This window comes from Crocodylus porosus, unplaced genomic scaffold (assembly GCF_001723895.1).
Source record: "Crocodylus porosus isolate Cpor-Errol unplaced genomic scaffold, CroPor_comp1, whole genome shotgun sequence".
Lineage (NCBI taxonomy): Eukaryota > Metazoa > Chordata > Crocodylia > Crocodylidae > Crocodylus > Crocodylus porosus.
Genome location: NW_017728886.1, coordinates 55,118,769 through 55,129,509, shown reverse-complemented (window position 1 = coordinate 55,129,509; position 10,741 = coordinate 55,118,769). Strand labels below are relative to the sequence as shown.

Sequence of the window (10,741 nt, the reverse complement as noted above, 5' to 3'; positions counted from 1 at the left end):
GCCCCCGGCTGCGGACCCGACGGAGGCAGAAAAGTTTGGGGGCCGCTCCGGGGCCCGCGAGAGAAGGCGGATGGTTTGTTTCCCCGGCTGATCCGGAAGGAATGATGCCCGAGGGACGATGTGCACCAGCAGCCAGATCATTGGGAGCCTGCTGGTGCTCTCTGTGCTGGAGATAGGGCTGGGGGTGTCCAGCGTGGCCGTGGGGGCCGTCAGTTTCAGCCTGGTCCTTAGCGAGCATAAGCCTCAGCTGGGAGACTCTTCTCCGGTATGGAGCGGGGTGTGTGTACGTTAAGCCATTTCACTCTCTCTTTAACTCTTGATGGTGACGATGGGATTGTGTGAACATGCCCCCCTCACTCTCCTGCCCCCCTCCCTCCCCCTCCCCGCATGCTGCTCGGGGAGATGCTTTGTGCTGGGGGGATGTGCATGGGGCAGCACCCGCCTTGTCTGGGGCCCCTCTCCTCCTCCCCACCCCTTTGCTTTTTTTGCATGGACGCCAGTGGAGTTGATGTGAACCCCTGACCTCTGGGCTGAAGAGCTCCTGGGTCCCTTGTGCGCTCTGCTGGGGGAAAGATAGGCCCGGACTTGTCATCTTGAAATCAGTGAGGAGACTGGTTGGTCAGCCGGTTGGTTGTTTTTAAAAGAAGGCAGCATCTGGCTCTGTCACTGGGCAGGAAGATCGAGGGGTTGGTTAAGAATAAAAGCCACTGCCTGACTTTCTGAGCACCTTTGTGAAAAAAGGATATGGAAGAGAGATTCTCTTGTGACTGGGGCAGCCTGAGTTTCTAGTGAGAATCCAGCCAGAAAAAGAAAAATCCTGGCGAATGTAGTTAACATCCAGTTGTGTTCACACCAGCGCTCCACTTAGTTTAATCCTCACATCTCAAAGCATTTTGTAATTTTCTCTGATCAGTTTTTTTTCTATTCCTAAGTGTTCCTCTTCAGATTAGTATATAAACTGAGGAAGCAAAGGCTTGCAGACAGAGAAAACTAGATGTAAACATGAGTGAGCATTTTTTTGAACTCCTAAGTGATATTTGATGAAGATTGAACAATTCTGTTTCTAAAGGATTAGCTTGCTTTTCACTTGGTAAAATATCTAAAGCAAAAAACCTCCCCCTCCCTCCTCCCCCTCCCCACCAAAACCCTTTTGATTTGTCACTAGAGAAGTGACTTGCCAGAATAGGTCTTATAACAGGATTAATGTACTGTTATCATTGTCAGTCATGATTAATAAATCATGTGCACAGTCCAAGTATCTGTGGCATTGTACAGAGTAAGACAAATCCTATTCTGGAGAACGTACGGTCTAAGATGAGACAATCAAGATAAGACAAGCCAATATATTGGACAACAGGTAAGGGAGCTACCAAAACAGTACATTTAGCAGAGGTTGTGATGGTTTTTGACAAAGAAAAATAAGCAGATTGCTCAAAGAGGGAATTGAAGATTCCATTGAAATCAATGAGAATTCTCCCACTGACTTCATCAGGGCCAGGATTTCAGCCTGAGTAATAGGCTATTACAATTGAATAGTAGTTTATGGCAATGTCTGCGTCCCACATTGCTGCCTCCTTTGCTTATCATTTGTTATTGCTTGTACAGCCTCTAGTCACTGAGAACCCAGTGCTAGATGGTCCCAGTCCCAAAGAGCTTATAATTCAAGTGTAAAGCAACAGATCACAGATTAATGCAGGCATACAGGGGTGTGGAAAGCAACAATGAAACAACGTGGATGTCATTGTTTTTGATAGGCCATGATCATCAGGATTAACAGCTGAAGTGTTATCCAGGTATCATACCAAAGGACAGTTTTAAGACAGACAAAATTAAGTATCTTTATGAATATGCACCTCACAAGCGTGAGGTATAGGAAAAACTTGTAAGTGGGTAATGGGGGTTGGAATAATGGGCCAATCTGAGACAGAAGTCAACTTTTCAAAAATGAACAAAAGGCAATACAGGGGGTGCAGCTGCACTGCGTAGGGCCTTGAGAACAAGGACAAGTAGCATACATTTGAGGGTGGTCCAAAGTGGGGATGCAAAGAGCAAGGTGAAGTGTCTAAAGGACGGAATTTATTTGACCTTTAACTGAAATGTAAAAGTAGAAATCTTTAGTCTGAGGCTTTCTACCACTGCAGCCTAGTCATCCCACTCCAACAGTTCAAAGCCTATTAAATATTCCTAGCTTGAATCTGGCCTGCATGGCTTTCAGGCACAGGGGAAAGTAGCCAAGCAGCAGAGAACTGGCACAGAGGAATTGCTCAGGATGAGGCAGAAGATGTGGGGAGGGGGGAGCGAGGGGCAGAGTACTACTACTCTCCAGAGATCCCAGGTGGATGAAACAGTCCTTGGGGCTGTTAATAACTGGACCCAGGTTAAAGCAGCCTTAGGAGAGTTTGCTCTGGCAGCTAAGCTGACCTGAGCTGACCTGAGCAAAACTACGTTTGTTCCTTATTGGGTCTTGCACTAGCTCGGCTGGATCAGAGCATCAGTTCCCTAGTGTAGCCTATACATTTAAGGTTTTCTGTTTTGCTGTTCTTAAATCAAGATTTTCCTTTAAAAAAGAATATTAAAGGAAGAGGGAACCTACTCCTCTGAAATACCACAACGTACAACAACAGAGTTAAGGAGAGTTAAGAATATTTCCTGTAGTAATGTTACCTGAAAATGTAATAAAAGGCCTTAGAACCAGCTCTCCATGCATTTACATAGGTGGAACTTACCAGGAAGTCCAGACTCACAGATGGGTGAAAATAACATTACTTTAGGAACATTGACTCTGAATGTTCTGGTGCCAGTAAATTTTAAATCAAACAGACTGCATCTGTCTATAGCTAGATGATATTGTGAAGCATGTCAACCCTCTTGGTAAAAGAAAAAATGCTTTTTCTTGTTCGTGGCTTCTAGTCAGCAAGGGATTTATGGGATTAGTAACATATTTAAAGTTAAACATGTGCTTGAGTGCTTTGCTCAGTTGGGACCAGAGTGTTTTGCACTCAAGAAACCAGAATAGCCAACAGTGATTTAATAGAAGAATGTGAAGGCATCTACATAAGATATTCATATAGATAAAATATATGGGGAAGTATATGACATGTCTAAATTTGATGCTTAGTTATAACTGTTTTGTTCTCATACTTTCAAAATAGAGTTGAACTAAGAGAATTGATAGAGAAAAACAGCCAAATGAAAACACTGACCAATCATTTGATTTATCCAATGTACATGGACATGCTTACTTGTTTCATTCTAGTACATGAAAAATAAACTGTTATGTTCAGACTTGTTTAAAAGAGGTGGTGGCTGCTAAGTTATCAAAAACTCTGAATATTATGCTTGATATGGCATTGATTTCCAGAATCTATTTCCATTTGCTTTACTTGTTATATTTTACTTCACCTGCTATAGTTACTTTCTCCAAGTGAATGGAAATAAAGCCAGATTTCTAAACACCCCCATTCAAATTCAGTTATCTGACTTACCATAGAAACAGCTCAATGAATAGCATGAACATACTGAACAGCTCATACACAGGCACAACAAAGGTAATATGAATCATTCTGTACACAAGAAAAATCTGAACAATAGTATTTCCAATTTTTTTTTAAAGAATAAGATATTTAAAAGTGGTCATATATTTGGCTGTCAAAACAGAATCTTCAAATGTGTGTGTATATAGATAAAATATATTTATCACTGTAATATATGAGAATGTATGAACCTGAGTATCGTTTATACTGAGGTAGTGCAACGAGGAATCATTAAAGATAATCACACAGAGAAATAAGGAGAGTAAAAAGAACACATCTTTAGTCAAACATGCCATTTATCTTCACTGATAGAGACACCTAATGACTCCCTTCTGGTTATGCCACTCAAGAATGATAGTTTCCTCATTCATGAAGAGAAATGTCAAAACATACCTAAATGTTGTACATTCTCTGTAAGACTTGCTATAGGTAATATTTCCACATTTGTGACTTTTGCACAATTCAATCTTCTGTTCCATTGGAAACCTGTATTTTCATTGGCCTTAGAAATTTGTTCAAGGATGGCATCCCAAATACATGATCACTGGGAATTTTTTTCCCCAAGGTTAAGAATAAGCAGCTTAGTCAGCATGGAACTAGCTCAGAGTAAGGCATAAGAGTTTGGATTATTAAAAGCAATGTTGGTAGTCTGAAATCAAAAAAAGAATATTTTGCTACTTTTAGTTGTTGCTGCTGACTAATTGCCAAGTTTATTTTGGAAAAGAATAGTCAAATGAAAGGATTATTTCAGATGAACACTCAAAAAAATTCAGTGTCATTTAGCATGTAGACAAAATGCAGATGTGAACCTACATTCTTTAAACATGTGTATTACATTTCCACTATGAGTGTATTTCTAGCCTGCTCTTGCTCTTGGTGAAATGAATGGCAACACTCCAGTAAGCAAAATGGAAACAGGATGGAGTCCCTTAAGTGAATACAGTAATCTAAGGGGCAGATACTCCTTAGCTTTCTTGGATCTGTGTGACGAGAGTCTGCCTCTGTAGATTTAACAGGTTTTCTTTAATGTTTAGACCCTCCAGAAAGATTTTAAAACAGATCCTTCTCCTACTCTGAAGGAAATTACGTATAATATAGACACCAATGGCACTCCAGCTTATGTCTAAAGCCAAATGCTGATGAATAGCGAGGGACTTAAACACTTGCCGAAATGGTTTGCTGAGCTAGGCCTTAGTTGACATGCTGGAAATAATCTGATATATATATATGTATTAAGGGTAAGAAAAGTTTGCATGTTTCAAATTATTTGGGAGCTAATACAAAACAATATTCATGGTGTAAACCAGGGGTAGCCAACCTGCAGCATACATGCCACAAGTGGCACAGGCAGACTTTGTGTGTGCGCATGCAGCAAGTAGGGAAAGGAGAATTCAGCAAAGCAGCAGATGGGGCAGGAAGCAGAAAGAAGAGTGGCGGATCATACAGGGAGCACAAGGAAAGAAGTAGAGAGCAAAGTGTCTGATCAGGTAGGAGAAGGGGATGGGAGTGGCATTTGGGCAGGGTTAATTTGTGGCACACCAGCTAAAAAGGTTGGTCCCAACTAGTGTGTCTGCTGTTCAGCATTAAAACCTGATCTACAGACTGCTGAAGTCAGTGGGTGCATCCAGAAGAGCATACATATGCAGTATGTAGTACCACAGACCCGCATACTACACACACAGCACATGCAGGCATTCCCCACACTGCTAATTTGCAGCGCAGGGAGGGGCTTTGACACCAGGAGATCCTGATGTCAAAAAAACCCACACATAATAAAAGTGGAGCAGTGTATGTGGCAGCAACTTGCTACGCACCACAGCATGCGTGCACAGGCATTTCCCAGGGACATGATGTAACAGCGGCACAGTGTGCCACTGCTATTTGTCCCTGGGGAAACACATGTGTGCGCTTGTCTGGATGTGCCTGGTGAGTCTTTCTATAGGTTTTGGTTCAAGCCTTTTCGAGCCAAAGCAAATCATGTGTTAAGTACTGCTAGAACTGAAGAAGGGCTTCGGGTAGGGTTTGCTTTTTCTTTTCTCTTCTGATGGAGAAGGCACAAAGACAAATGGAAACTAAGCAAATTAGCAAATGCAAGTTAGCAGGAGTTTGGTGCCTAACTACCTGTTGTTCCCTTGAAAAGCTTCCACATCATATTCAGAGTTTTGCTGAGATAGTCTAAGACTCATTCTCACTTTCTAGAGATGTTTTAGTCTTCTCTTCTGTTTTCTGTATAGCCAGCCTATCTACCAGGATTCTTTCCTTCCTTTTCTCTCTCTACCACTCTCTTCCTGTTTGTTTTTCCTCTGGTTTTATTCCTCGTATGCTCATGTGGAATTTGTGTTCTTCAGTTCCAACACTCAGCTTGGATTACCATGGTAATGAAATGTTACTTTAAACAAGAGGCCTTAGCAGCTTTCAACACCTTCGTTGGTCAGTGCGTGCATTAGGAACTGCAGCTTCTATCTCTTTTTTCCCCAGAGGTAAAATGTCAAGATTGTTAAGTACCAGAATTTTTTCATACATTATTGAGCTCAGGTTTCTAGCAGTGCTTCTAGTAGCCTGTCTTTTTATCTGTGTAATTGTGCATTCACAGTGCAAACCCTGGGTTTCCAGAAAGTGACTTCAAGTGAGAGTAGAGCTGCTAAATTTTTACCTAGCTTGTTGCTCCATCCCCTAAAAAGTGGAAGGCTGTTTAAATGAGGCACAATGTGTTTGCATTTTCCTGTAATAATGTAAAATATTTTTGCTATGTTTGGATTATTTCTCCCTGCTTTATTTCTCTAGATTGTCAGGCATATCTGTGAGGCCTTTGTCTCTGGGTGGGTGGATTGTTGTGCCTAATTGTGGGCATCTATACAGTATATAAGCAAAAATAAATGGACATCAAGCAGTCTAACAAGTTTTCTTTAATGTTCAGGCTCCCCAAAAAGAATTTACCGCAGACAGCTTTCATATTCTCAGAGGAATTATACTCACCCTTATGTTTGTCTCCTTATAATAAAACAAAGAAAGGTCTCTTGGATTTAATATAACAAGACAAAGCATTCCCATTCCTTCTGGAAAGAGGGAATAAACAATTCCTTTCTTCTTAGTGAATATAACTAAAGTTGGATCCCTACTTCAAAGACAAAATAATCCCCTTTCGCAAGGAAAAGTAAATAAAGCCAGTTCTTTGTTTAAGAGAGTATGAGATACAGATAGACCTATGCTGCAGAATTTTGATCTGGAGCTAGATTTCAGTTTCTTATCCAAAAAATCAGTGTGCTTATGATGTTTTATTTTAGGCCCAGATCTAATATAACACAGCTAAATCATTGGAGTATATTCAAAATAAACAGCCTCCCTTTCTGGCTCTTGGTTCCAAGAATCAACAAAAGGGGAATTTTCAAAAGGTACGAATGTGAGTTAGGTACTTGTGTCCAATTAATTCTGCAAGGGATAAACATTCTAATTGATCTTTGTGCTTTTGGAAATGTCTTTCCTGGATCAGTCTAGAAATATAAACTAACAATCCATAACACTGTCCTTCTGTGAGACTTGAAATAAAGTGTTAGGCAAATAGTTGAGACTGTGTGTTATACCAGGCATATGCACAGTATTAACTTTTTTTGTAATTTAACTTGAACAATTATTGTCTCACCTTAACATTTATTTGTTAATTTTCTCAAAAAAGATGAAAACAATGTTAGCAAGCAGTGATATCTGCAGATTGTGGGGTGATATCCTGACCTGTCAGATATTTTTTGCATCTCCTGAGTTATACATATATAAATTTCAGATTAAATCAAAGGACAGAATTCTATTTCCCTTTGTGCACCTAAATGGCAGATTGTTAGTCGCATGACTGGTCATTTTAGGCAGTGCTTCCATTGTTAAGAGTGTGTATGTACATGTTAAGTGCATATGTTAAGTGTATATGTGTAGACAGCTCGCTAGGCTGCACACTGGCTGGGCATACACCCATATACCTGAACCTAAATCTGTGAAAAGGTGGAAATGCACAAGGAGAAGCACGTTTTAGCCCCAGCATGTTTAGAATGGTTAGGGCACTTGTGCAGGAAGCCAGAGACAGCTTCTTAGCCCCTCTCACACAGAACTGATTTGAACCTGCATCTCTGCATAGCATGCTAATCAGTACACCACAGATCATGCACTACCCTGTCTTTTCTCTAATGCTTCACTTTGAAGTGGAACCACTGCCAGCCTCCACCATTGGGGTCTTCATGACCAGGCTGTGCTATAGCAAACACACACCAGGTCACATATTGTCAATGACTGCCCACTGACTAAGTTCAGTGATAGACTACAGGAACTGCACGTGACCACTGAGGACCTATCACATGGTTTGGCAATTATGCACATGCTGACTGACTGCCCCTTGAATTTACTAGTCATTTGATAAAAGAGATGAAAAGCATTGGGAAGTTTCTAAGATAGAACCAAGGACTTACTCCCATCCACATCAGCAGTCATCTTACTTGGCCACCCACCCTGCAGCTCCTTTGTTTCCTTTCTCCTAACTCCATTTCTTTCTTGGCTGTGTCGGGGGCCAGACTCAAAAGGACCACTGGAGAGAGTTCTGGGTGTAGTAGAGGACACCGGAGAGAATCCTTAGCCTGTGGTGTAGTAGTTACAGTCCTATAACTTCCTATATATAGCCCTGGGAAGCTAGAGAGAGATGGAGTCCAACCCTTTCTGGGTGATGTGGGCCTAGACAACATGCAGAATTGCTAGAATTACTATCTGTAAGTACCAAAAGCACCACTTATGTGCCTAGAAAACTGCCACTTGGAAGTACAAAAGGAAATAGAAGTCCAACAGTACTGTTTGAAGCCCCAACTGAAGGGGCCTCCCTCATGGATCTGGATCAGGCCATTTTTTCAGGCTGGTTTGTTTCACTTACCCCCTATTAAAAATATTGTCCTCACCCTTAGATTGAGCTATTTGGAGATATGATTCATTTTATCACTCTAAGGAGCTTAGATAACACAGCAAAACATGGTATATAAAACACTAGATTAAAAAAAGAGAAAGACAAATGAATGTCTGCCCCAATGCTACCCACAGGGTGGGTGGACTAGCCCTGTCCCAAGCTGTCTGCTCCAGCAGAGTAAGGAGGTGTGCTCTACCACCCCCTAGCTTCTGACCTGGGCCACTGCAGGCATGTGGCTCCATTTCTAGAATCAAAAATGAATGTCTGTTCACTTGCTTATCAATTCAATCTACACAGGTTAGCTTAACCTGCAAAGATTGAATTGATTCAGCCTCAGGTTTTTTAACTGTCTGTACTTAGCCTTGATGCTCAGTGTGATGCCTAGTCTCAGTAGCTCAATAAGTAAGAATCATGTTTAGACTAGATTAAATATCTAAGTTAAGAAGAAACCTTAGAGGAGAGCAAGGGATGGACACATGGTGGATCATGTTGCCTTCTGGGTGCCAGGATTGTGAAATCTGGGGCTGCATCCACATGAGTGCGCATGTGTCTGTTGCAGTGTCTCAGAGCAGTCTGAGATGCTGCAGGAGGCACGCCATGAAAATAAAAAGTGTTCCCCATGCTGCAAATATGTAATGCAGACTTTAAGTTTGATACCAAGAAATCCCGGTATCAAAAGAAAACATGCAAGAAAAATGTGGTGCAGGGTGCACTCCTGGAGTGTGCCCTGAAGCAACTGGTGGCTGGGTCCTCCAAAGAGAAGCTCTAGCACCTGGCCAGTGCATCTCTATGCCCACCACATGCCCCTGCTGTTCCAGAATGCTATGTCAGTGTGATGGAGGAAATAGAAGCAGGGCAGGTTGGCAGCAGTGGCTCAGAGATGGCTGGGACCCAGGCTCTGTCCCCAGTAAGCAGGGATTTGGAGGGTGGGGGGACTGTGTGGGGATGGGGAGGACTATGGGGGTGAGGGGACTGTGTGGGGGTGGAGGGGATTGTGTGGGAGGGGTAGGTCCCTCACCCGCTTCCCATGGTGCACAGTTCCCACTGCCAGTGGCAACAGCAGCCAGCAGTGCACCCTCTGGGCACTCATGGTCCACTGCAGGCAGAGAACCCCAGTGGAACTTTGCACCTCCTGAGACCCAGAGGCTACACATAACACATAGGGTTGGCTCAACCCACTGGCATGAGCCTTCAAACAGGACCATGCCAGTGCATGGTGGGGGGCTGGTAGGCATGCGGTAGCACCCCCCACAAACCCTACACCCAGAACATCCCCTGCAAACCTCCCACAATACACCTACAAACCCCACCCTACCACATTCCCACACCCACAAATGACCCCAGAGTCCACCTGCAAACCCCACAGACCACACCCCCACAAATGACCCCACAAATTCCCACCCCACACTTACACTGCCATACCCCTTCCCCACCCCCCCACAAACCCCACATCCCTCCACCAATCTTACACCCTGAATACCGAGCTGCCAGATGGGATAGGTCCTGCTGGAGGGAGCCCCAGCTTCAGGGGCGAGTGCTGCACTGGAACCCTGCACTGTGCCCACAACACTGATAGGAAATGCAGCCTTGGCCTGGGGATGCTCCTGGTCCCAGGAGCCACTTGTGAGGTGTGATGGGCTGTGTGGGAAGCAGGGAGTGGGTGATGGGCAGGGGGTGATTGAGATGGCAGCAGGGTCTGTGGGTGTATGTGATGGGTCACGGATGGCAGCAGGGGTGTGTGTGTGAGAGAGAGAGAAAGATGGTGGTAGGAGATGGGGGTGGGAGATGGGTAGGAGAGGCCACCAGACCTGGGCTTGGAGCCCTACTGCCCCCCTAGAGCAGCCTCTGCAGGAGGATGCCAGCCTAGAAGAGAAGGGACTTGCCTAGCCCAGTACCTGAGCCCCAGTCAAGGGCTGCTCACAAACGGCATGGGGATCACTGAGGCCTGGACATAGGTGCAGAGAGAACAACAGTAAGGGCTGGCAGTGCTCAGAACCACAAAGCAGCTGGTGGGACAGCTGAAGCTGGACCCATATCCTGGTACTGGGGTGAAGCTGCTGCCAGAAGGGAGTGAGTGGGGGGGCAGATAGGGGGTATGGGTCAGGAGTGAGGGGCGTTGGTTAGGTTGTGGGTTGGGATTGAGGGACAGGGGCAGGACACTGGCATATCAGTGCTGCTCAGCATCATAAAAGAGCTGCAGGTCCTGCTGAAACTGTCTCCACAGCTTGGTGAGCTAAGGGGGCAGGGACAGGGGCAGCTCTGATTTTATATGATA

At 44.0% G+C, this 10,741-nt stretch overlaps 1 protein-coding gene across 4 annotated transcripts in view; it reads left to right on the top strand.

The window, feature by feature from the left end:
• The first annotated feature begins 6 nt into the window (after positions 1-6).
• TMEM196 (transmembrane protein 196) overlaps positions 7-10,741 on the top strand; it is a 21,807-nt gene continuing 11,072 nt past the window's right edge. For 2 of the 4 annotated variants that reach the window (XM_019534339.1, XM_019534331.1), the window contains exon 1: positions 7-265. In XM_019534339.1, coding sequence (XP_019389884.1) covers positions 119-265 — 147 coding nt within the window. In that variant the 5' untranslated portion in view covers positions 7-118. Of the gene's footprint in view, positions 284-10,741 lie in introns of all 4 variants that reach the window. The other 2 variants (XM_019534325.1, XM_019534323.1) reach the window with 1 other exon arrangement.